The sequence below is a fragment of the Mesocricetus auratus genome, unplaced genomic scaffold (assembly GCF_017639785.1).
Source record: "Mesocricetus auratus isolate SY011 unplaced genomic scaffold, BCM_Maur_2.0 Super-Scaffold_4256, whole genome shotgun sequence".
NCBI classification, from domain to species: domain Eukaryota; kingdom Metazoa; phylum Chordata; class Mammalia; order Rodentia; family Cricetidae; genus Mesocricetus; species Mesocricetus auratus.
Genome location: NW_024429182.1, coordinates 71,507,900 through 71,534,658, shown reverse-complemented (window position 1 = coordinate 71,534,658; position 26,759 = coordinate 71,507,900). Strand labels below are relative to the sequence as shown.

At 51.8% G+C, this 26,759-nt stretch overlaps 1 protein-coding gene across 1 annotated transcript; it reads right to left on the bottom strand.

The window, feature by feature from the left end:
* Nucleotides 1–75: 75 nt before the first annotated feature.
* On the bottom strand, nt 76–19,567 carry Stx1b (syntaxin 1B). The gene is made up of 10 exons (XM_005064344.4): nt 19,275–19,567; nt 10,155–10,229; nt 9,885–9,984; nt 9,737–9,811; nt 6,931–7,004; nt 6,636–6,744; nt 6,386–6,459; nt 3,769–3,906; nt 3,558–3,668; nt 76–3,330 (listed from the first exon to the last, which is right to left on the bottom strand). The coding sequence occupies exons 1-10, from the start codon at nt 19,302–19,304 to the stop codon at nt 3,250–3,252; spliced, it is 867 nt and encodes a 288-aa protein (XP_005064401.1). The 5' UTR covers nt 19,305–19,567; the 3' UTR covers nt 76–3,249.
* Between the last annotated feature and the right edge of the window lie 7,192 nt (nt 19,568–26,759).

The following is a 26,759-nucleotide window of genomic DNA, read 5'->3' as shown; positions in this document are numbered from 1 at the left end:
CCCCACCCTCATGTCTCCCCTCTCCACGGCGCCTGTCCCGTGCAGGGACAGAAGGAGCACACAGCAAGCCCGCTGTTGGATTAGTTGCTATTTCTCCCGTCCCACCAGGCCCAACCTGGCCCAAGATGGGGTCCAAGGGGCTCTGGAGACAGGACATGCAGGTCTGGGGCAGGGGGTCAGAATTTCCTGTATTTTATCCATTTGCAACTTGGTCACCAATAGAGAGAAATAAGACTCTGAGGGGGTAACAGGGGGGTGGCCAGGCTCTGGGCCCCCAGCCAGGCCCCAGGAGTCCTGTCCCTCAGGGGAGGGAAGGGAGAGAGTTCTAGAAACCAATGGAGAAAAAGAGAAGGGGGCAGGGGCTCATGTCAGCAAACATGGCTACATCACATGACACGCCAGCGACACAGAAACACACCAACACACACAGCTGCACAGCGGGGCGTGGGGAGTCTAGGTCTGGGAGAAGGGAACTAGGGACCAACCATCTTGTCCTCTGTGAGGTGGGTGGGGCAGGGTAAGTGCATAGAACACATCATGTGTACACGCTCAAGGCATGGCAAGAGCGTGATGACCCACAGGCACAGGGGATGGACACACGGTGTGCTTTGTAAGAGGCAAGGAAAGTGACGACGGAAGCAGCGAGTCCTGGCGTGGGCCCAGGACCACCAAGGGGGCACATTTGGGCTCGATGGTTTTAGGTGTGTGGAGAGCAGGCGGCACACACTTATCTGAGAACATGCAAAAGACACCAGCCCCCAGACAGTCATCCAGAACACACATCTGGACAGCAGTCCACACACATGTCCATCATGTGGCTTGTAGAAAGCTGGGTTACAGCAGACTCGGACTGCTAATCCACTTGAGGCCCAGTGGTGGACAGCAATGGGCCCAGTGCCATCCAAAGAGGCAGAAGCAGCATGCCAGCCACAGTCCTGTCCTGGTGGACACCGTGGCTGGGGTGCCAAGGAGGCTGCTGGAAACACCTGGGTTAAAGGGAGTTTTGGCCGGGCTGAAGGAAGAAGGGGACGACGGATGGATGCTGGGGCTTGGCCCCCTGTGACATCTCCAAAGAAGCCAAGGATGGGGGCAGTAGGCTCTGGGTGGACTCCTGTCCTGTCAAAGAATATTCTGGAAATTGATAGGCAAGCTCCCTCCTCAGCACAGCTAACCTGGGGTTACATACATGTGGACACAGGCACACACACACACACACACACACACACCAGGTGGGCAGAGCTCAAACAGCTAGGCGGGGAGGAGCCGCACTGTCAAGGCTTGCTCAGAAGTCTCGTCATATTTGCAGGGTCTCCTCCCCCTTCTCCCCCAGTCCTGCACACACTCGTGTACACACATGGCTTCCCCAGTCCAGGGCAGGACATGCATCTCTGTGTGTCACCTACACATTCACAGGACTTCTAGCCCAGTCCTTTATCCCACTTACCTCCTGCTTACTCCCAGAGAACCCACAAAATGCACAGCCATCCTCACCGCAAAGAACAATCCCTGTCTCACTGTCTCACCCTCCCTGTCACCCAGCTGTGGTAGTGGCCATGGCTCATGTTTCAGCAGTACACATGTCCGAGGGACAGATTCAAGGACGGCCCTAAGTAGCCACTCAGGTATGTGTGAAATCCAGTTCCCAAACCCAAGTTTCTTGAGGAAGAGTCCAGAGCATCAGCTGAGGCAGTGAGGACAAACAATAGCTTCTGAGTGAATCTGAGAGGCAGGAAGAGGAAATGCCATGGTTTCCTGCCTGCCTGGAGCAGCCCTTGACATCCTACCTCCTTTGGTCCACCACACTCCTTCCAGGAGACAGTTGATGTGCAAATGGGTGTGGCCCAGGATGGGCACCGTGCTGTTCATGTGTGAGGCCCAGCACTAATGTGAGGTCACCTTTCTCAACTTCCGCAGCTCGGCATTTATGAACACACTAGGATGTGCTACCTATCCAAGGCTCAGTGCTACTGTCAGGCAGAGACAGAAAGGTAGAGTCTGGGTGTGTGTCCGTCACACAGTCTGGGGAAGAGGAGCACGGCTTGCACACTCTTGCGGGAGCAGTGTAGTGTGTGTGGCTGCTGTTCTGAGCAGAGGGAGGGAGAAACTAAGTCCGCAGAAGCAAACCCTGGGGAGCACGTCCTTAAAAAGAAATGTGTGTGCATGTCCTATGCAGAAGCAGAAACGTGTACATACACAGAGTCAAATTCCAGGTAACTTAGAAACAGACATCTGTCCCCATCCAAACTAGTGTCTGATTCACAGCATGGATAGCTCTGTCTGAAGAGAAAACTATCACCACACACACACACACACACACACACACACACACACACACACACACACACAAGCCCTTTACATCATCTGTTGGGGAAATACACATTCATACAAACTAAGACAGGTTGTTTATCATTTACACACAGGCTTCCACTTGCCTCCCCTGAACTCCAAGGCTCAACACACACACACACACACACACACACACACACACACACACACACGGTGGGGGAGGTGGTCCCAGGACATGATGCAATCCCTGGCAGTAACTGAGCCAGGAGAGTTTGTGAATTTGTTCTACATCACTTGAAACATGTGCCATGGTCTCTGGACCTCCCTGGATCCTCTGAAGGTGTGAATTATCTTCACACCTACCTCCCACTCCAAATAGCAGATAGGAGAGAAGGTCAGTGAAGGAATTGCTTTTGCATTGGGTTTTCACACTTACAAAACTCCATGTACACACATGTTCATGCACGCACACACGCACGCGTGCACGCGCACACGCACACACACATGCACGCCTGTACTACACATATGTCTATTCACAAAAGACAGGTTGGGGCATGGTCGGCTGTTGTGTTATACTCAGCCACTCTGCACAGCAGCCAGATAGAGAGGGAAGTTCAGACCACACAGGATGGAGATGGCAGCAAGGAAGGGTTCAGGGCATCTGCATACATCTACACAGGCACACACACGCTGGGGTATCCACACGTCTTGAGCATGTGCCCGCGGCATGCATGTTGGTGTGCATGTGTGATCACGCCTGCTGCTATCTATGTGCGGCAAGGTGGAGGGGGATCCATGGCAAGGTGAGAGCCAGGGACTCCGGGGTCTGCGGTAAGGGTGAGAGGAGCTGGAACTGCCTGGGTCTGTTTTGGGAGTGAGCTTGGAGCAGGGGAGAGTGGAAGGGTGGTGGGGGTATTGCTCCCGATGTGTGGAGAGGAACCTAGGGAAGAGAAGGGTAGGGGCCTACAAGCCCAGTGTCCCCCCAATGGATGACGCCAAGACCACCCCCAGCACCACACAGCAAATGATGATCATGATTTTCTTCTGCAGGTGGAAAGATTAGGGGGGAAGAGGGAGAGAGGCAAGAGACAGACAGACAGACAGACAGATTAAGGGAGAGTTAGGATGTGGGGCATAAGGAAAGAGAGGGGAGAGAAAACAGAAACAGGAAGAGGTCAGAGCCAGAGATAAGGCCGCTCACCCATATCATAACTGCCACACCCCACCCATGGGTCCCCCACCCCTTCAACAGGCCACCTCCGCTGGCTTACCCTCCGAGCCTTGCTCTGATATTTCACAGCTTTCTTGGTGTCAGACACAGCTCGTTCCACATAGTCCACGGAATGTTCCACATTGTATTCAATGCGGTCAATCATCTCGCCCTGCAGAGTGGGAGTGTGAGGAGGGGATAAGGAGGGTGGAGTTGGAAGAGGCAACCCTGGGTGGGGTTCAGGGGGGCTTCCAGACTGGTGCCGCCCGTACCTGACTCTCTACGAGCATGGCCATGTCCACAAACATATCATGCAGCTCTCGGATGCTGGTTTCCAGCTTGATGATCTCATTGTGTCTTGTCTCGATCTCATTTAGTGCCTGCTTTGTCATCTGGGAGTCCATTTTGATCTAGGGTGACAGTAGGGAAGAGAGGGTTGTGACCAATCTTTGCCATGTGACAGCTTCAACTTAACAGCTGGAGGGGCTGGGTTCAAATCCCTGGGCAAAGTATTTACCCTCTTCTAGACCTTGTTAGCGCCACCTAGAAAATATGGATCATAAGCCAGGTATGGTGGCGCACCCCTTTGATCCCAGCACTCAGGAGGCAGAGGCAGGTGGATCTCTGTGAATTCAAGGCCAGCCTGATCTACAGACAGAGTTCCAGGACAGCCAGAGCTACACAGAGAAACCCTTTCTGGAGAGAGAGAGAGAGACAGAGAGAGAGAGCATGGCTCATAATAGCTCTATCTCAGAAGACTGTTGTGAAGTTGAGTGAGTTTGTGTGTGTGACGTTAAACAATCCCTGGAACACCATAAGCATCAAAGAGAAGTCTGTTGAATGACAAGGAATAAAGCTTATAGAGTCCACACTCTCACCCAGGGCTCCCTGGAGTAGTGCACACATCAAGGAAGCCCAGGGAAGGAAGATGGTTAGAGCCGACAGGGTGATGGAGAGATAGGGCAGGTAGGAAAGCGGAACAGACAGGAGGCTCAGACGTGAAGGCAGTGTGCCCGGGAGTCAACAGAAGCCTGCCTGAGGTGAAGCAGGGAGACATAAGGGCAAAATGCACAGCGGCCTCAAGAGACCAGGAGAAATTCCAGCTCACAGCTACAGTGCCCCCTCTGCTCCTGACCCACTGTTGGCCCTTGCTGAGCTTAGAAGCAGTAGAATGTCACACCTGCCCTTCCCTTCCCCAAGTCCCTCCCCACACATTAGGAGCAACACACCCCCTCCACTCTCCCCTGCTCCAAACTCACTCCCAAAACAGCCTTTCTGCCCATATTTCCTGCCCGTGTTGTAAGAGCCAAGGTCATCCAACAGCTGCCCTGCATGAGTTCCCATCTCCCTGTTTTTGACTACTCTTTGCCAATATTCTCATATCTAAAAGCTCATTTGCTTCTCTCTTTTTAGATTTTTAAAGTGTATACATGTGTTTGCACGTGAATGTGCACACAGGTGTCCACATGGGTCAAGGAGTTTGAATCTCCTGGAGCTGGAATTACAGGAAGTTGTGAACCCCTGACATAGTTGTTGGGGACTGAACTCTGGTGCTATACTCACCGAACCATCTCTCCCCATACCCTGTTGCCTTTTCAGACCATCTGAATGCCTTCTCTTGACGTCTTCCTTCACCCCAGTACTAATAATCCCAGGCAACACACAGGGCTCATCTGCAGTTTCCTGAACCCTCAGCCAGGCTCACAACCACTGATATTGTGAAACCGAGAGAGTTTCGTAAAGGTGGTTTCCACTGCACTATGGAATGCCAGGGAGTAGAGGTCAACTCTTTGTGTGTGTGTGTGTGCGTGTGTGTGCGTGTGTGTGCGTGTGTGTGCGCACGCGCAGGTCTCTCCATATAAGTCCTGGCTGTCCTGGAGGCTATGCAGACCAGGCTGAACTTGAACTCACAGAGATCTTCCTGCTTCTGCCTCCCAAGTACTGGAATCAAAGGTGTGCACCACCATGCCTGGCCAGAGGTCAACTCTTACCCACTAAAGTGAGATCTCTTAGAGTCACCCACCAGGGTCCTCTCCAGTCTCACACAGAAAGACAGACAGTCTCAGGAGAGCTGTACTGGGGGGAGGAGGAAGAGTATCTAACTGGCCCACAACCTATCTGCCCAGGGTTAATTCAACAAAAAACAACTATTCAAACACCACTTTACTGCAAACCATCAGACAATCACGGTGAATACTTTTCACCCGGTCTACACCTGTTTCCCAATTCTGGCCACAGAGGCAGAAACGGAGGCAGGACTGGGCAGGCCAGAGCACATGTCCACAAGGAGAAAGAGAACCTGGGTTCAGGGAAAGCCCATCCACTAACACAGAACAGAACAGGGCAGTGTGGAAAACATAAGGCAAACCAAAAGAAAAGCCTCCAAAACCAAGTCACAGAGAATGACATGCCTCAGGCGGGGGCTGTGCTCGCCTGTGAGTCTGGGGAGGGAAGCATACTGTCAGTTGCCATACTAAGAGCTCTGACTAGTAAATTAGACTGTGGAGTTGAGTTCTCCGCAAATTATTTCACCTTCTGGCTCAATTTTCCTCATCTGTGAAATGGGCTACCTCTGAGATTATGGGGAAGATTAAATGAAGCTAGACACAGTGGTATACCCCTGTAATTTCATCTGAGGCAAGAGGATTGTAATTTGAAACAAGCCTGTGCCACATAACATGATTCTGTACCAAAAACAAAACAAAACAAAAAATTCTGCCTGGCACAGCATTATCAACCGTGTTTAAGGAGCTGCCTTCCTGCCCTGCCCCCATGGAATCCCCCAGTTCTTGGTTCAAATTGCCCTTTGTCTGATATGCCTGGGTGGATGGGGGCAGGGGGAGAGGCAACCGTCTTCCCGACAGCCCCTGACCCGACCCGGGGGCTCACGTCGTCTGTGAAGATGGCCAGCTTCCCACTTTCCAACATGTCTTCCAGTTCTTCATTGGTAGTCGTCCTGCCAGCTGTGGAGAGAAAGGACTTCCTGTTCAGGAAGTGGGCCTGAGGCGGTGGGATGAAGGGAGCAGGAACCCAGGACCCACCCTTCCACCAGGCTCCGGCCAGGTGCTGCCTCCAGGGAGGAACCACCTGGAGGGGCCTGGGAAGCCCTGGAGTTTGGGGAGAGAAGGGGCACACGCACTGATCTCCAGCTGCCGCTGGATGCGGTCCTTGCAGCGGTCCCGGTACTTGGACTGGGTTGCGTTATACTCGGTCATTACCTCCACGAACTTCCGCGAGAGTGTGGAGTGCTAAGAGAATGGGGGAAGACACCGCGGGGCGTCAGGGGCAGACGCCAGGCTGAGGAGGCTGCAGCACCAGCCGCCCACGAATTCAAAGCCACATCCCCATCCTTTCCCCGCAGGCAACAAATGGTACCCAAAGCCCCCCACGGAGACCACTCCAGCCCCGGCTGGTCCCCTGCACCCTGAGCCTACCTGCGTCTTGCGGATGCGCAGGTCCGCGGAGGAACGATTCAGCCCCTCTTCCTGCTCAATGCTTTGCTCGATAGCTGTGGGAGAGAAGGCAGTGACAGGCTGGAAATCAGGGGGCTGGGCAGGGGACCAGGATCTGGGGTGCAGGAAGAGGCAGGTTCCAGGCTTGGGGAAGAGACACCATGCTCCATGAAAGGAACGACGGCGGGGTATAGTTTTACAGGCTGCCAAGTACACAGGCCCAGGGATCTGAGGGGGTTTCCTAAGGCAGGTAGGGAGAGACAGAGTCAAAAGGTCACCAGACAGGTTTGTTCTGATGGAAGGGTTTTGCCTTGGAAAGAGCCCAAGCTCACGAGGGAATATAACCAGTCCACTAGAGGGGACACTGCTCCCCCCAAAGTAGTCTCCAGTTCCTCTCACCTCTGAACAAGAAGCAAAACCCACCAGCATTTTTTTTTTCCCTTTAAAGATGGGATGCTGTTACATTGCCTGGAACATGTGGACTCAAAGACACTTCTGCCTCAACTTTCTGAGCAGCTGCTCCTGCAAGCAAAGACCCTCCCACCACCTTCTGATGCTCTTGGTGGCTGATCTTTCCATGAGAATTCTGTAACTGACAGGTGATGTTCTAGCCCAGGAAACTTAGCTCTCCTTCTGCCTGCCTGTCCTGTGAGTTTCACTTCTTTATTTTATTTTGTGGTTTTCTGAGACAAGGTTACTCTGTGTAGCCTAGCTGTCTGGAACTCGGCCTCCCTATAGACCAGGCTGGCCGTTGAACTCAGAGATCTGTCTGCCTCTGCCTCCCGAGTTCTGGGATCAAAGGCGTGCGGCACCACCGCCAGGCGAGTTCCCACTTCTAACGGATGTCTTGTACTGCTTCTGGGCCGTGGAGTCCTGAGTCGTCACTCAGATTTTCTCAGAAAAGCAATCACAGCTCCTCCAGGTTGGATCAGAAAGTGCAGCAGGGAGGAATTGCCTGGCGTGCTTAGACTCAGGGGCTCTGGGACAGTCCTGAGAATACCGCCTCTCTGTCCTACCAGCAGCGGGGGAGGGATGGGACTAGATGGCTCCCCAGGACTCTCCTTAAGCAAAAGCAGGAACAGTGACAGCGCTAGCAGAGAAACACCAGGCACACAGGACCAGGGCCCCAGAGACCTGCTGGTCCTGCTGGGCTGTATTGTGAGACCTGGGGCTAGGACTAAGTGTCGACAGAGGGGTCTTTTATACAGCAATTCTGGGAACTCCTTGATACCGGTTGGTAGTGCACACTAGAAACTGGGGTTTGAATTCCTGAGACAACTCATCAAGGTCATCCTGATGCCATCAACTGGGAAAAGGTGGGGATTTTTTCTTGGTCAGTTTCGTTAAACTTTTGTCTTCTGTCTGGACCTATTCCTGAGCACCTGACCACTAGGCTTTCTTCATGGTCTCCTAGAAAGTGTTCTAGAACAGGACACAATGGATCTGAAGAAACCACCGAGAGTCCTGGGCCTGTGAGCCTCCCCACATCTCAGCCTACCAAGTGCTAAAATTGTGGGGGCACACCATGGTTGGATGCAAACCACCTTTTATGATATTTGTTTTGAGATTGTCACCTTACAATTCTGGCTGCCTGGAACTCACAGTGTAGACCAGGCTGGCCTCAAACTCATAGAGATTTACCTGCCTCTGCCTCCCTATGCTGAGCCTAAAGGGCATCATCACATCTGGCAATTTTTATGTTTCGTATTTGAGATTCTTGGTAAGACTTTATCTGGAGAAAAATGTTTTGTTGTCAAAAACAGAAGCAAATAAGGGCATTTTGTAATTGCTTCAGTTTCCCCGACTATACTGATGAGCAAACCAAGGACAGGAACTGTCCACAATGAGTTGACATTGGGGGCTGGACTCCTCCACGTAGATTGCATAAACATGGCTGGTTCCAGAGCACCCTCACTGAGTACAAAGGGCTTGTCTTTACAGGTCAGCATCAAAGGCTTACACACAGCCTTCCCTTAGTCCAAAAGGACACAAAGCCTGTTTCCTCACCTCCTCAGGCAAGGCTTGGGGGACAGGCCTTTGCCAAGGCCTGGCTAAAGCCTGTCAATGGGGTCGCAGTGCTGCAGACATTTGGTAACTGTCTCATGCTGCCGAATTACACCGGGGACTGCTCCTTACCACTGCTATTCCCCTGGCACCAGCAGACAAGGAGGTTCCCAACCCACAGTGCTTTGAGGGAAGGTGATCATTACCAGCACCCAAGTCCTTAAATTAGAGCGAATACATGAGCGTTTGGCAAGGCCCTCCTGAAAGCGTGCCAACCCCTGATGTCAGCCACACTGTCCAATCTGTCCTGAGCTGAGGACAATAATTCAGAAGCATTTGCTGAGCCACCTACTGGGTGCTCTGTGCCCCTGCTCAGGGCCTGTTAACTGAACAAAACTCAAACCTCTCGGAGGAGTACATTTCCTTCATTTTACCCCTCCCTTCCTTCTTGGGTTTTTGAAACCGAGTCTCACTGTTAGCCCACGTGCATCAGGAACTCTCACTTTTCCTGTAGCAGCCTCCCGAGTTCTGGGATTGTAGGTCGTCACCACCCTGACTGACTGGAAATCTGTATTTCTCTGATTGATGGCTCTCAGGTGCAGTCAGGCGGAAACCCTACCCAGCTCACTCCCCTGTCATGTGTCACGGGCAAAAGTGGGCTTGTGTATTTCTCCCTGATTAGGAATCTGGCCCCCAGAAGCCAGTGAGCACTGCTCACACAGACCTGTTTTGTCCAGGGCAGGGCAGAGATCTTTCTCTGCAATTGCAGGGTTACACTGCTCACCTTTCAACTTGGACCGGACCTTGTTTGCAGTCTTTTTGATGTCTGCTGTGAGGTCCTCCAGCTCCTGCTTAGTCTCTGCGGGAAGGGCAGAGAGGGGAGTGAGAGCCTGCGGGGGACCCGAGCCCCGAGCCCCCGAAGCAGCACTCACTCTCATCTGGGTTGGGGGCGGCGAGGATGGCACTGTGTTGCTTCTTCACCTGCTCCACGTCCTCAGACAGCTTCTCGATGCAGCCTCGGATCTCTTCCACCTGGGCAGAAAGCACGGACACCTCACCCAGGGAATCAGGACTGCTGGCCAGTGCTCAGTTAAACACACTAAACCCAGAAGGCCCAGGGGTATGCAGGAAAGAGGGGTGCAGGTGGCAAAGGAAGTTGCTGGGAAGGGGCACGGTTCCGGTCAGGGCATTGGGGGCTCTACCTGTTCAAAGAACTCATCCATGAAGTGGTCTCGATCCACATGGACCACCTCCTCTTCATCATCACTGTCTTTCGCCTGGGAAGCAAAGCAAGGCCAGATCCATGAGTGGTCCCTATCCTGCTCCCCACGGTTGACTCTCCTGCTCTCCGGTCCTCTTCCCGCCTCACATACATGGATGGTACCAATTCTAGGCTCAGAAACTAGGGAAGGGTCCTAGTCAGCAGGAAGGGCAAGGACACCAACAGTCAGAGCCAGCTCGGGATATCTTGAAGGACAGTGTCTTAGTTGCCCTGGTACTTCCAAGTGAGTCAGCTAAAGGCAATCTCTGAGGTAGGAACACCTCCTGTCTTCAGAGTCTCCCTAGAAAGAGACATCAGTCGAGGCTGACGCTATTGACTGCTGGGTAAAATAAATTTCAATATTTTAACAACCAGCTAAACCCCATGTTTGTGACAGTGGTCTGTGATCTCCAAGGATGTTTTCCCAGGCTGCGAACCTTCCCATCATCCTCTAGCAGTGCCTGCTGGGGTCTCCCTTTTCCCTGCCCTGCCCATTCATCTCCTCATGGCAGGCAGGTCACATCGCTGCCAAGTGCCGGTGGTTGATGCCAAGTTGAGCAAACACAGCCAGGCCTAGTAAGGACTGGCTGAGCCATGCCGGCAGCACTCTGACCTGCTCCCCCCACGCCCCCGCCCTGCACACAGCGGTTGAAGACCATTCTTTCCCCCACGCCGTTCACTCACTTTCTTCCAGTCCTTTCCAACCCCACACCCACCAACTCTCTCTGACTCGGATTTCCCAGTTGCAACCGGCAGCTGCTCAGCCCTCCACCCTCAGAGCTCAGAGACACAAAGGGATTTACCCACCCACACTGCCATCTCCAGGCAGACCAGTGACACAGACAGAAGAGCTGACACACACAGAAATAGGCCCCTGACACCCACATAGAGCCACACTGCCGCGCTGCCAGGCGGAGCTGCCTCACTGACACGAGGACACAGAGACCCGCAGCCATGTCCCCAGGAGGGGGGGAGGGTACTGCTAGTCACCCAGCCTGTGAGCCCCAGAACTGCATTCTCAGCCAGCTGGGCAGAAAGCACAGGAGGGCTCCCCTGGGATCCCCACTCAGCTTTGCTTGGGACAAAATTCTCAGGACAAAGTTGAGCTCAGCCATTGACTGGCTTTAAGTCTGGAGCCTTAGTCAGCCCCAGTGGAAAGTTAAAGGGGTCAGCCTGAATCCCAGACAGGTTGAGCCAGAGTTGAGACAGAATGCAGCCAAGAGAGCCTGCATGAGATCAAGACAGGGGCCAAACAGCAGTTGCCTGGAAGTGGAGCCACTGGACCTGTAGCAGGGAGCGGGCCCTTCTGTAGCGGATCCCAGACAACAGAGTGCAGGGAACTGCACTCGGCTAAGACGCATCTGTTCAGACTGAACCTACACAGAGCCAGATGGGACCAAGATGCCACCAAGACACCAAGATGGCTTGGGATCCACAGAACCCAGGCAGCTCTGGGACCAGCACAACCCAGGGGGGAGACCTCCTGCTGAGGCCAGACAGCCACCTGATTCTGCCCAGGTCTTGCTCAAACAGAACTCGAGGGTTTCAAAGACTCTGCTAGGACTTCCGGCTTCTCCAGCCTCAACTTGGCCCGGCAGATGCTGGCCCTGCAAGCCTCTGAGCAGAAGGGCTCATCTTTGGGGTGAACTAGTTTCTTATGGTGCTTCCCAGCTTCTCAGCCTCCAGGGCCACAACCTCCCGCTGACCTTCCCATCCGCCACTCGCCCACCCTCGGCCAGCTTCATACAGGTCAGGAGACCCTTTGCTGGTCTAGGTAGCTGGGAACCTTCCTCTTCTCTGGCTCTTTCCCTTCCCATGCCAACTTGAGGAAGTCCTTCCTAAAGTCTGATTTCACTTTCTCCTGATGTTTTCAAAGCCTCTTCCCTCAGATTCTTCCTAGAGCACTCAAGTTACTTATTTACTTGTCCTTGAGAAGAGGAAAGTATAAAGGTTTGACTAATAATTACAAAGAGAGCTAAATTCCTCTGTGTGTACAAACATGTTCCCATTCATAATCCCTTTTGATCCTCACTCCACAGTCCAGTGAGAAAAGCTGGACAAATACTGTTCATGTTTCATAGATGAAGGTGCCAGGGCGGGAAAGGACAGTGATTTGCCCAAGGCAGAGTAGGACCAGGGTACTGTGGTCCAGGAACATGGTCTGCTGCCCCCAAGGCTCTGCTGCCCTAGCAATCATTATTTGCCATGGGTTCCTTTCCCTCCCAGGCCAGCTCCTGCCTAGGAGAGGTGTGAGTCCTGACAACCCAGCCACAGTGCCAGCGCCTCCTGCAGGTACCTTACACTCTCCTCGTCCCCTGATCTTCAAAACTCTGGATGGAGGGGCTGGGACCATGGCTCAGCTCTTTTTTTTTTTTTTTTTTTTTTTTTTTTTTTTTTGGTTTTTCGAGACAGGGTTTCTCTGTGGCTTTGGAGGCTGTCCTGGAACTCACTTTGTAGACCAGGCTGGCCTGGAACTCACAGAGATCCGCCTGCCTCTGCCTCCCAAGTGCTGGGATTAAAGGCGTGCGCCACCAACGCCCGGCTATGGCTCAGCTCTTAAAAGCATGTATTGATCTTGCAGAGCACCCACGTTGGGTAGCTCACAACCACCTGTATGTAACGCCACTCCAGGGAATCTGACGCCCTCTTCTGGTCTGTGTAGGTCCTTGCACTCAGTACACACATATACCAACACACACACACACACACACACACACACACACACACACACACACACACGGGGGGGGGGGGGGGAGATTAAAAAATATTTTTTAAAGCTAGGTGTGGTAATGCTGCCTCCAGTACCTGGGAGGCATAGGCAGGGAGTTCTCTGAGTTCAAGGCCAGCCTGGTCTACAGCAAGTGAGTTCCAGGACAGCCAAGATTACATAGAGAAACCTTGTCTCAAAAACAACAAAAATAATCTGGGCAGTGGTGGCGCATGCCTTTAATCCCAGCACTCGGGAGGCAGAGGCAGGCGGATCTCTGTGAGTTCGAGACCAGCCTGGTCTACAGAGTGAGTTCCAGAACAGGTTTCAAAGCAATACAGAGAAACCCTGTCTCAAAAAACCAAACAAACCAAAACAAAACAACCCAAAAATAAAACAAAATCTATTTTAAAATCTTACAAACAAAACAAAAACAGGGTCTGGAGAGATGGCTGCCCTTGCACAGGCTTCAGGCTCCATCCCATGACCCACATGGTAGCTCACAACCCTCTGGAACACCAACCCTGGGGAGTCCAGACATCCTCTTCTGGCCTCCGGGGGCACCAGGCACGACTGTGATGAAGATGCAGACAAAACACTCATGCAAAGTAAATAAATAACTCTGTAAGAAACAAATACCTATAATCCTAGCATGGAAAGCCGAGGCAGGAGGATTGCCATGAGTTTGAAGCAAGTGAGTTCCAGCTCAGCCTGGGTTACAGAATAAGATCCTGTCTCAAGAACAGTCATATACCTGGCATGCTCACACTTTTAATCACAGTAGAGGTAGGGAGAGGTGAATCTCTGTGAGTTCAAAGCCAGGCTGGTCTACACAGCCATTTCCAAGCCAGACAGGACTCCATAGGAAGACCCTGTCTAAAACAAACAAACAACAAACAAACAAAAACTCTGTAATGACCACTGAGTGACACAATTGAGCTCTGACAAACATTTAAACAGTGTTACAAAGTTCAGGGTGCTTGTCTGCATATTCTGCACATGCTTCCCATTTAATTCATTATTGATGTATGTGTGTGTGGGTGGTGTGTGTGTGATGTCTGTGTGTGTGATGTGTATGTGTGTGAGGTGTCTTTGTGTGTGTGGTGCCTTTGTGTGTGTGTGTGTGGTGTCTGTGTGTGTTATGTCTGTGTGTGTCCCTCTCTGTGTGTGATATCTGTGTGTGTCTGTCTGTGTATGTGTGTGTGCTGTGTGTCTATGTGTGTGATATCTGTGTGTCTGTGTATGTGTGTGTGTGTCTGTGTGTCTATGTGTGTGTCTATGTGTGTGGTGTCTGTGGGGGGGGATGGAACCTAGCACCTCATGCATGCTAGGTAACACTGTCATTGAGTGACCATGCCAGCTCTTGGTTTTCTGAGACAGAGTCTTGCTGTAGCTCAGAGTAGCCTTTAACTTGGAATCCTATTGCCTCTACTTCCTGAGTGCTGGGATTATAAACCACACCACCAGATTTATTCATTTCTTACAACAGTCTCCTGAGACAATACTATCACATCCCCCTTTTATAAGTGGGAAAACTTTAGGCAGAGAAAGGTCAGTGAATCTGCACCCATTTTGCAGCTAAACTGGCTTGTAGGCTCCCGCCTTCCGGGCCTCATACCTTCTTTTGTCAAAAGGCAGTCTCCTCCCACAGAGGACAGGAGGAAGCAATGAGAGAGGAGGGAAATGCCTAATGCCGCCAGGGGGAAGTGTTTGGTGAAGGTGGTCTGTGAGCCCCTGTGCCTTCTGAGTGACAATGAGGGGACAGCTTAGACAGGTCACTCTATCACCTGAGGCTTCACAGCAAACAGGGCCAGAGGTGGAGCTTGAGGTGGAGACCTGTCAAGTCTCAAGGCTTTCCCATGCATCCTAACGACAGGAGGCAGCCCCTCCATTCCTACCTGGCCACAGAGAACAATTATGCTCACTCTCTCCTATCGCCTGTTCCTCCACCCATTTCTCTCCAGGGCCTCACTATGTGTCTCAGAGTAGCCTCAAACTTGCAGCAATCCTCCTGCCTCACCCTCTCAAGTGTTGGGATCACAGGTGTGAGCCCATGGCCAGCATGCAGTTCCTCACATTTAATGTCACAGTCACTCCGTGAGGCAGATGCTCTCACTCCTGCTTGACAGATAAAGAAACAGAGGCACAGAAGGGTTACGTAACTTGCCCAAGGGTGGTCAGCCAATGAGGTGTTGGTGGGTGGCAGGGCACTGCTTGTCACTGTCCACCAACTGCTGACCACCTGGGAGAATTCAGGGGATTAATTAGAGCTCCTGTCACCCTCTGAAGCTTCCTCGGCAGTGTGGGGCATCCATTCGAGCTGGCTCCTTCAAGTCCAAGTTCTTCACATCAGCAACAAGAGGGTTCTGGAGTGTGTGTGCACGTGTGTGTTCACATGTGTGCATGTGTGTGGTGTTGGAGATTGAACCGAGGGTATCAGATACACACATGCTCACACACACTACCATATGCTGCCCACCCAGGCTCTTCAATGTGCAAGCACTATGTCACAGACCCCCTCCTGCACCTCTCGCCATTCTGTCCATCTGCCTCCTTAGCTTGGGCCTCCCCCGACCCCCATGGTCCAGCCTGGCTCTCCACACCTCCTTTTCCTCTGTTAGCCCGACCTAACCCGCCTGCTCCCTTCCTGATCTTCCTGCCTCCCAGCTCACTCATTCATCTAACAAATACATGTGATTGGCACCGGGGGCGAGCAAGCCTGAGAAGGAAGGACTTGCCTCCAAGGAGCTGAGGGGTGTGTGCGTTGGGGGGGGACAAATGGTGAAAAAAATGAGTAAGATAGTGCCTAAATGTGAGAAGCAGCAGAGGGAGATAAACGGGATGGAGTGTGTGTGTGTGTGTGTGTGTGTGTGTGTCTGTGTGTGCAACATGCATGTGCAACTTTATTCAGATGGCCAGGGAGGGTCTTTCTGAGCAGGTGACATTTGAGTGGAGTCCAGTCGTGCTGCAGTGTGGGAGAAACTGAACTTAAGGCAATGGGAACAGTATTCCTGGGCAGAAGGAAAGCCCAGTGCATTGGACGGAATGAACCTGTTCACTCTAGTCTCTGCTGCTCTTGTGAGCTGGGAGGCCATCCTCACTGCAGGCTTCCTGGCCTCCCCTCCCCCCCTCCTTCCTCCCTTTGCCCTCCCACCCCAAGCCAGCACATGTTCTCCTGTTTTTCCTCACTCAAGTCTCTGATGTCTTGGTTGGCTTCCTCCTTGGACCCGGGACACCTACTCGACTGAGGCCTTCCCACTGAGGGTCCATGTCTAGCCTAGTGCCTCCTAGCTCCCAACCAAAATTTCTGGAAAACCTGCCACAGCAAGCCCTGGTCAACACCAGCTCCACCAGCTATGGCACCTCTGGCATCTCTGGCAAGTCTGTCTTTTTTCCTGCAGCCCTCGGGTAATTCCAACATCAATTAGGTGTCATCCAAGGGGCTTATGTGATGTTCCAGAGAAACTCAGAAGTCACCTGGGCATAGCAACCACACAGCACTGCTGTGCTTAGGCACCATGGATTCATCAACTTTTAATTCTCCAAATAATTCTGTGGAACAAGGGAATACCATTACACTCAAATTACACATGAAGAGTCTGGGGCTGGGGTGCAGTCCAATGACATAGTACCTGCCTGGTGTATTCCATGCGCTCAGTTCAGTCCCAGCACCACACACACACACACACACACACACACACACACACACACACAGATATATACATACACACAGTTATATACATACACACAGACAGACACATATACACATACAGAGACAGGAACACACACAAACACACACACAGATACACACATGTACATACACACATACAAAGACAGGCACAGACACACACACACAGATACATGCACAAACATATACACACAGACACAGATGCACACACACATAGATACACAGATACTTATACTCATACACACATAGATACACAGATACGCACATACACAGTCACAGATGCACAAACACACACACATACACACTACAGAAAACAAACAAAAGCCACCCGCCACCACCATCAAAACACCCTGACTTCTAGACAGGTTAAGTAACTTGCCCAAGGTCACACATGAAGTAACTAAGTTAGGACATAAGCCCAGACAATCTGACTTCCAAGTGTGAGCCCTCAGCCTCCATAGGATAAACAGATTTGAAAACTCCTTGGGAAGACTATGGAGCCCCGGCAGGACAACCAGTCTCTCAGCTAGCGTCCCTGAGGCCCCTTTACCACGTCCTCATCAGGGCTGCTGAGCCTCTCCTGCCTTCCCATAGCTTGGCTTGCAACTCTGGCAGACTCTTGCACTCCAGACATCTGGAGCGCCTACCCAGCCCTCTCCACCGGCACCCTCCCAAACCTCCACTTTCCCTAAGCTGTGACTAACAACCAAGCCGCCGCCAGCACCCACCCGGCCCCTCAGCCCCAGCCCTCCACGGCACCCACCCGGCCCCTCAGCCCCAGCCCTCCACGGCATTTGCCTCCTGCGTCAGCCACCTGGCTTCTCCCCACAGTCCTGGCCACAGGTTTCCTCACCTCGGGGCAGGGAGCCCTGACTCAGAGGACTCCCCACTCTCCTCTCCCTCTCCCTCCAATTTTACCACAGTCCCGCCCCTACTCCATCACATGTCTCTAGGTTTGGGTATCATGGAACATTCTTAGCAGCTGGGGATCTGAGTTCAAATTCTGTTTTCTTCCTTGCTTAGCTGTGTGGAGGGGGAAATTCTTCAAAACCTCTGGGCTTTGATTTTCCCAAATATTAGACAAGGCAGACTCCCTGTCTACCTTACTAGGAAGTTGGTTGGAATTTAATGGGATTGCCATGACAACCTGCTTTGCAAACTGCACCTGGAGGGGAGTTTAGATACTGATACTGCTGATCTGGGTTTGAATCCTGTCTTTTTCTAGCTATGTAACTTGGGCCAAGTTCCTTAACGTCTCTGAGCCTCTGCTTCCTTTTCTGTGGGATGAGCTCATGCTAACGCCAGCCTCATAGGATTGCCGGTAATCAGAGGTGATTTCCTATAAAACACGCAGAATAGAGTTGCCATTGCTACTATCCTTTCCCCACGCAGTAAATAATCCTTCCTATCCCCTCCCTCTACCGTCAGCTCCTCCATTCTTCCGACACTTCCCACCTGCCCCCACAAGCAGTCCCTGTGTCTCCTGTGAACTGGGGTCCCCAACTCCAAGTCCAGCCTTTAGAGAATCTCTCACAACAGAGCTCTTTGCCTCCACTCCCAAACTTGTATTTCAAAGGCAGAGAGCTGTAGCCCCATGTCAGTTCAGCAGCCCCTGAGCCATTTGACCTGCACTACATATGCACTTTCTTGATGACCTTGGGGCAGTCCCTTCCCATCCCTGGACCTCAGTTTCCTCACCTGCCAGATGGAATAACCATCTATGGGAATTCTGGCATAACCCACTCAGGACCCAGTGGCCACCATCACACAGCAGACTGGTACCTCAACCTCTTTGGGCCCATGTCATTCTCCAAATGTTTCAGTGCCCCCCCACCCCGGAAACCCTTCTCATCAGGCCGCTGCAGTCCCTCCAAAGAGCAGGTTCCCCTGCAACCTCCTGACCTATCCTCGCCCAGCTCTGCCGGCCAGCCTCCCGGAGCCTGGGCCCTGGCTGCCAGCAGCTGCCCCTGGCTGCTCCCATGCCCCAGTTCCCCCAAGCACTATGTGGCCTATGTCACACAACCCAATTCGGTGACCTGGTGGGTAGATCTTTCTCTCCTCTCCCACCTTTGGGGTCACCTCAGCGGAGTCTCTGGCCCCGGGGAGCTCAGCCCCCCCCTGCACTCCCCCTGAGCAGTGCCCTCTCCCCACGGAGCAACACACCAGTGCGCTTGCGTGCACACACATCACGAACACCACCACACACTTCATTCACTGCTAGGAGCTGGTATCTAGCCCCAACCTGTGTCCTCCATAGCATACCAAATCTGGGTCCTACTGGGCCCGGCCAGGCCAGTAACCATCTGCATCGGACCAATTTGATAAGCCAGCTCCAGGGAGAATGGTGTTCCTCGATCCTCTCTTGACATTCACTCTTTCCCATCCCCAGGTCAGATCCCAGGGCCCTCCTGGGCATCTGGGCTGCCCAGGCCCCTGAGACCTCTCCTGCCCCCTTGTGTCTTAATGGCCTTCAACTCCTTCCAGCCACTGTCCTCCAATTGCAGGTTCACTGGAGATATCAGGTGCCAGGGGATGTTAGGGTTCCTGACTTCCAACCTCTAGCCTTATCATTTGCCCCCCATGCCCCAGAATCTCCGCCACTCCATCCCCACGCACTCCCCAAATACAGGGTCCCGCCTCCCCACCTCTCCCACCCCCTAGCTCACACTCCGCAGCTCCTGAGTCCGATCCTTCATCCTGCGACGGGCTCCTCCTCCCCTTCTTCGTCCTCCCGCCTCCGCTGCTTCTTTCTGCCTCCTGCCTCTGTGCTGGAGGCCGGGGTCTGGGGGCACCGTGCGGACTAGACCTCCGAGGGATGTGCGGGTAAGGTGCGCGGCGGGGGGGCGAGGAGCTGAGGCCAGGCAGAGACAGGGGCCTGGGCCGACTGGGCTCTGCCTGGGCTGCGGTGGCGATGCGGCTGCGGCACAGGGTTGGATGGAGGGATGCGGGAGCCGAGGCGCGGGGGAGGGGGGCGGAGGGAGGTGAGGAAGAAGGGACGGGAGGGGGAGCAGGAGGGGGCGGGGAGCAGGGGGCATGCGCAGCGCCCCGGGCTGGGGGCGCCTGGGGGTTGTAGTCCAGGGAGGGGCACCCACGGGAGGGGCACAGGGGAGGCTCAGAAGTGCGGGGGGGGGGGAGGGAGAACAGAGCCCAAGAATCAGGGAGAGATGCAAAGGCAGGGACAAGGATGCTGGGTGAACGGCTGTTGGGGTGGACCAGCAGTCTAAGGCAGTGAATTACGGGAATAACCTGAGAGAGGTAGAGTGTATGTACGGGTGTCTCCATGAGCCTACACCGGGCCACTTTTATCCTGACCCTTCGGCTCTGCAGGAGGCTCTTTGGACTAGAAATAACAGCCCTGACCCTGTGTGTGGCTATTGCTTGCTGAGAAGGACATACTTTCTCTGTACATCCTTCGTCACCCTACGTGGGAGTGCCCTGGTGCTGGTGGGTTTCAGCTTGTCCACCAAGAAGAACAGGGTGGTCACTACCTGCTGAGACCTTCTGGCCTGGCATTTTAGATGGCTCTGTTACAAATGGCATTCATCCTGTCCTAGGATGAGTCTCAGTGGTACATGCTTGCCTAGCGTGCCTGCAAGGCCCCGGATTCTACCCCTAACGCCAGGGGTGTGTATGTGTGGGGGGTTGTAGAAGAAAGGAAAATCTCTGCTGAATCTTGCAATCTTGAATCTGCAGAAGGCCCAGTGAGCCCTCCACCCTCCCCTCTTCCTCTCTCCATCCCATCCCTTAAGAACACATGAATTCTTCCTCTCCTTTGCAGTGAGCTTTGGACTGTCAGTGGAGTGGCCTTTGTCCTTGTTTTTGCCAAGTAACTACCCTGAGACACAATTTGTCTGTGTCATGGCTGGACCTAACATCCATGACCTTCAACAGCTCCTAAAGCCAGTGGCTTTCTTGTGAAAACCCCCCTTCCTGTGTCCTTGCCTGCCTCCTGTTCCCCGCCACAGCCTCCAGGCTCCTCCTCTGCCCCATGACCCTCAGTCAAGGTTCCTGGGTATCATGCTAGGATCTCATCTTCTTTTTTAACCCTTTGACTTCACGTACACATGTGTGTGCAGGTATGCTCACATGTACATGTGTACACATGCAGGCAGAAGTCAGGGCTGGATGGCGTCTGTTTCTCTCTGCTTTACTTTTAGTTTTTGAGACAGGATCTTGCACTGACCCTGCAGCTTTCCATTTTAGATGTACTTATTGACCGAGAGCCCCTGGAGCCTTCCTGTTTCCGCCACCCCTCCTGGGGGGGGGGTCTTACAGGGTTATAGATGTGTGCTGTCATGCACAGCTTTCATGTGGATTCTGGGCATCGGAACTCAGGTACACACCGTCCACTGAGCCCAGGTTCTCATCTCGCTCCTTTCTGTGCCTTTATGCCTGGGGCACCTACACCTGTGCACCGAGCCCTTCTCGGAGGAAAGCCCTACCATAGCCTGAGTCCAAGAGCAAAGACACAAAAAAATAATAAAAATTAAAAAACCAAACGTACAATCGGAGATGTCAGAGAGCAAGGCTAGCACTGTGGCGAGGGAACCCCAAACAGGGTCAGCTTTGGCTACTAAGTGCTTCTTCCTGTTCTCCATCAAAGGATCCAGCTACTCCCTCCCCACCACAGGGCTGCTGCTATGAGTATCCACCATGTCCAACTCACCACATGGCAACTCACCAGCCTCCTAGCCACTCCCCCTAGCCCAAGTGTACAGATCAGCAAACTAGGGCTTCGAAGAACTAAGTAGTGTGTCCAGTGTTACAAGGCAGAGCTCTCTCTGACAGTTTCTCCCTCCTGACGCTGGAGATCAAAGTTGGCTTGTCACATGCCGGCTAAATTCTCTACAGTGAGCTTCATCTCAGCCCTGGTTTGCCACACCCGAACTATCCCCACCACCTCAGATCAGTCTGAAGTCTCACCACCTTCCTTTCACCTGAATCATCAGGGTCACTTCCTCAATGTTCTTCCCTCTTGAAGGCCCTTTCCTTTATGCCCCTCCTCCTCCCTGGATTCTGATATGGTTGTCTCCAAGCTGTGTGAGTATGCTACCTGCAGTACCACCACCTCCCACATCCCATGGCTTTCAGGATTGCCCTCAGAAGCTAATCTAAGGCCTGGCATGGTGGTGTGTACCTGCAAGCCTAGGACTCAGGAAGCAGAGACAGGAAGATGTCGAGTTGGAAGCCAGCCTGGTTATGCGGTGGAACTTTAATTCAGAATGACGAATGGGCAGTTAAGAGCACAGGGTGTTCATACAGAGGTGTTCTTCAGATTTCAGCACCCCCATGGCACTGACAACTGCCTGTCGCTCCTGTCCCAATGGCTATGACGCCCTCTTCTGGCCTCCACAGGCACCGCTCCCAGGTGGTGCCTTGACACACACAGGTGAAACACTCACACTTAAATACAAATCTTTAGGAGCTGGAAAGATGGATCAACAGCTAAGAACTGTTCTTGCCGTGGACCCCAGCTCAGTTCCCAGTACCCACGTGTCACTCAACCATCTGTGACTCTGGTTCCAGAGGGGTTGGTGCCCTCTTCTGGCCTCCTCAAGCACCAGGGACACGTGTAGTACATATACATTCATGCAGACAAAATACTGTTAGATAAAAGTCTCTAAAACAAACAAAAGCCTCCTCTGCCATTTGACTACATCAACCTCACCCCCTTTCCCCATCACCTCCCTTCATCCAAGACATCATAACCTCGACTAATCGAGCCTCTTGCTGTGGGCGGGGCTGTGTGTGGCGTAGCACTGAGTCCTTTGTGTGACAGTCACACATTGATTCTACCTCTTAGTTAGAGTCTTATTGCTGTGAAGAGACACCATCACCAGGCATTTCTTTTTTTTTTCTTTTTTTTTTTGGTTTTTTTCGAGACAGGGTTTCTCTGTATTGTTTTGGAGGCTGTCCTGGAACTCGCTCTGTAGACCAGGCTGGCCTCAAACTCACAGAGATCCGCCTGCCTCTGCCTCCCGAGTGCTGGGCAGGCATTTCTTATAAGGGAAAATATTTACTTGGGGCTGGCTTACGGTTCAGAGGTTTAGTCCATTGTCATCATGGTGGGAAGCATGGCAGTGAGCAGGCAGACGTGGTGCAGGAGAGGAGCTCAGAGTTCTACATCTGGATCACCAGGCAGCAGGAGACTATCACACACTGGCCTGTCCCAATAGTGACACACTTACTCCAACAAGGCCACACCTACTCTGACAAGGCCACACCTCTGAATACTGTCACTCCCTATGGACCAAATGCCCTAGCCAGCAGGGCACAACCACGGTTAGCCCACGGGAGCCTGGAATGACAGGACAAGAGACATAGAAATGGACAGCAAGACAACATGGCTGATCAAGCTGTGATATTTATTTTTCTCAGGCCCGTTATATAGTGGTTATTGCGGGAAACTAGGTAGGGCAGAGTAATCAAAGGAGAGGGGTTGATGCCTAGTAACCAGGCCACTGAAGGTGAGCAGACAGCAGGTCTTGGCAAGGTGAAAGGGTCCAGAAGGAGGAGTTAGTGATCTAATTGTGGAATGTTTCCTTTTTTGCCATCACAAGTATTCAACACACGAGTCTGTGGGGGCCATTTCTATTCAAGCCACCACATCCTGTGAGGCCAGGTTCCAGCCTCCTGCCAGGGTAGCACAGGCCTAATTGCTGACTACGTTTTCCCAGGATCTGACACAAGCCAAGCACAAAGTAGACACTCCAGAAATCTGAATAAGAGGCATGTTGACTCACACCTTTACCCATGTACAAAGACAAAGGAAATAAGCCTAACAAAGTTAGTGATTTTGTCTATTGTGCTTATTGCTAATTTCCCGTGGTTTTGTGGACCCTTGAACACGGTGAGTACACCATGTTTGTTAAGGCGATGAGTGAGTAAATAGAGTGAGTGGACATGGCTCACACAGAGGATATGATGAACTTTTTTATTTATGTGGTGCTGGTGATTGAACCTGGAACCTTGGGTATGAGAAAAAGCATTGAGCTACATTTCCAGTCTTCATTTTTTTAAAAGATTTTATTTATTTATTACATATACACCAGATTGAATTGTAGATGGTTGTCAGCCACCATGTGGTTGCTGGGAATTGAACTCAAGACCTCTGGAAGAGCAGTCAGTGCTCTTAACCTCTGAGCCATCTCTCCAGCCCCCAGTCTTCATTTTGAAAGATGATGATGATGATGATGATGATGATGATGATTATCTGAGACAGGCTCTCATTATGTAGCGTTGGCTGGCTTGGGACTTGTTATGTAGACCAGGCTAGCCTCAATCTTACAAAGATCCACTTGTCCAAAATCATGTGCCACCTTACCTGGCCAAGATTTATTATTATTTTTAATATGTATGTATGTGTATGTGTGTGTGTGTGGGGGGTTCATGTGTATGAATGCAGTGCCTATGGAGGCCAGAGGTGTTGAATCCTCTAGAGCTGCAGTTGTAGGCAGCTGTGAGCTGCCCAGCATGGGTGCTTGCCCAAACTCAGAGCCTCTGCAAGTGCAGTATGCTCTCTCAACTGCTAAGCTGTCTCTCTAGCCCCTCCTTTTACATTTTAAAACATATTTATTTTATATGTTTCAGTCACATGTATGTCCGTGCACTACATGTGTGCCTGGTGCCCATGGAGGTCAGAAGAGGGCATCAGATCCCCTGAAACTGGAGTTACAGACGGTTTTAGCCACCATGTGGGTGCTGAACCTGGGTCCTCTGCAAGAGCAGCCGGTGCTCTTATCTGCTGAGCCATCTCTCCAGTGCCTCCTTTGAATTTTCTATTTTGAGATAGAATATTGCTAACTTGCTCAGGCTGACTGAACTTTCTGTTCTGCTGTAGCTTCCCAAGTTGCTGTATTTGAAGGTATGCACCAGGGCCAGCAAGGTGGCTCAGGCGGAGGGACTTGCTGCCACCTACGATCTGAATTCAGTCCTTGGAATCCATGGTGCAGGGACAGAGCCCACTCTTGTACTCTGGCCTCCACTCACACTGTGTACGCGCACACTCACTCACTCATACAATAGGAACCAATCCCTTAAATGTGGCGGCCACCACGCTCAGATTGTACCTTCTGCGGTTTCTGTTTCATTTGCTTGTGGTCCCCGGGACTGATTGCTAGATCTTCAGTGACTCCCACTTATCACATCCAGGATCACTTAAAGTCTACCAAATAAACCTATGAGGGGAGTCTGCTCCACGCATCAGTTTCTTTTGCAGTCTCTCTACCTGAGTGACCTTACTAGAGGCTCAGTATATATACCCAGGCAGCCCCTGTCCAGGAGTGTCTGTGCTCCCCGTTGCTCACATTGGCACATGCTGCCATTTCATGAGCACCCTGACTCCTGGCTCAAGCCATTCCCCACACTTTTCTCCCACCATGCCTTTCTGCAAGCTCCTATCTCCAGGAGGTCATAACTTCACAGCTTAGCTTCTCCAACTTTTCTTAACTCCCATGGAGTTTGGGTGATATAGCCCATTAGATTGTCTAGCCCCTTTCCTAGAAATTCTGATTCCATAGATGTGACCTGAGTTCTTAGCAGTTACCTGGGGACTTCTTTGCAATCAAGTTTGAAAATTGTTGGATATTAGGTTAGCCAGGTTATGCTACAAAAACAAAACAGACAGAAATCCCTCTAATCTTGAGTAATTTACGGCTGCAGAGATTTTTAGGTTGGGTGTGGTAGAGCATGCCTTTAATTCCAGCACTCTGGGTTTGAGGTTAGCCTGGTCTCCAGAGTTCCAGGGCAGGCAAGGCCACACAAAAACCTATGGAAGTTTGGCTTACTTTCCAGAGATTCTCTTTTTTTTTTCTTCTTCATTTTTTGGGGGGGTGGTTCGAGACAGGGTTTCTCTGTATAGTCTTGGCTGTTCTAGGACTCTCCCTGTAGGCCAGGCTGACCTTGAACTTACAGAGATGTTCTGGCTCTGTCTCCTGAGTGCTGTCATTAAAGGCTTGTGCCATCACCACCCGGCAGAGATTCTTTTCATAAGGGAGACTGTGCTCCAGGTGGAGCACATATACACAGCTGATTACCTGCTGAACTCTCTCTGGTTAAGCCCCTGGCCCATCCACAGCACACAGTACCTGCCACAGCTCGCCTGACTGGGGAGAGATGAACAGCCATCAATCAGACCGGAGCATCCATCTGTTAGTGTCTAAGGAAGCTCTGCCCCGTGGTCACCACGAGCCACTGGAGGGGACATCAGGACTGCCCTTAAGGAGTGAGTTGAGTGCCTGTCTTTTCTTTTTCTTTTTCTTTTTTTTTATTTATTACATACACAGTGTTCTGCCTAAATGCCAGAAGAGGGCACCAGATTTAATTGTAGATGGTTGTGAGGCACCATGTGGTTGCTGGGAATTGAACTCAGGACCTCTGAAAGAGCAGCCCAGTGCTCTTAACCTCTGAGCCATCTCTCCAGCCCGAGTGCCTGTCTTTTCTGAACCCTAGTTTCTAAGCTTGTAAAGCAGCTCTGATACCTTCTGGTTTGGGCCCAGAGAAAGGAATCACTGAGAAAATGACCATGGAAATCACCAGAACTAGAGGGTCTGAGTTCAAGTGGTCATGGGAGGGCCTGTGACTCCAGTGGGCACGCTTCCCGCTCTCTGCGGATTCGGCCTGTTTCCAGTCTATCCCATTAGGGTCTTGGAACTTGGTTTTATGTCTCTCTCCTCATCACATTCACTGCCCCATCAAACTGTCATGAACCTGAAAGTAACAATAATATTATTAATAACAGTGATGGTCTTTCTATGCTAACTTAAATATTAATAAAGATTATTTACTAATTAAGATGGTAATGATGCTGCTGACATATTACTCTTACCCAGTGCTCATGAGGTACCAATCTCTGTTTTGTTTGGTTTTGCTTTTTAATTGCAGGATTTTAATTTTTTACCTGTTTTTATTTTATGTGCATTGTCGGGTCCCCTAGAACTGGAATTACAGACAGTTATGAGCTGCCGCGTGGGTGCTAGGAATTGAACCCAGATCCTCTGGAAGAGCAGTCAGTGCTCTTAACCACTGAACTATCTCTCCAGCCCCTCGAACACTGTTTAAATATGTTGTAGGCATTTACTTCTCCCAATGACTGTCTGAGGTTACTGCTATCATCTCCATTTACAGATTACAAGGAATTGAAGTAGCTTGCT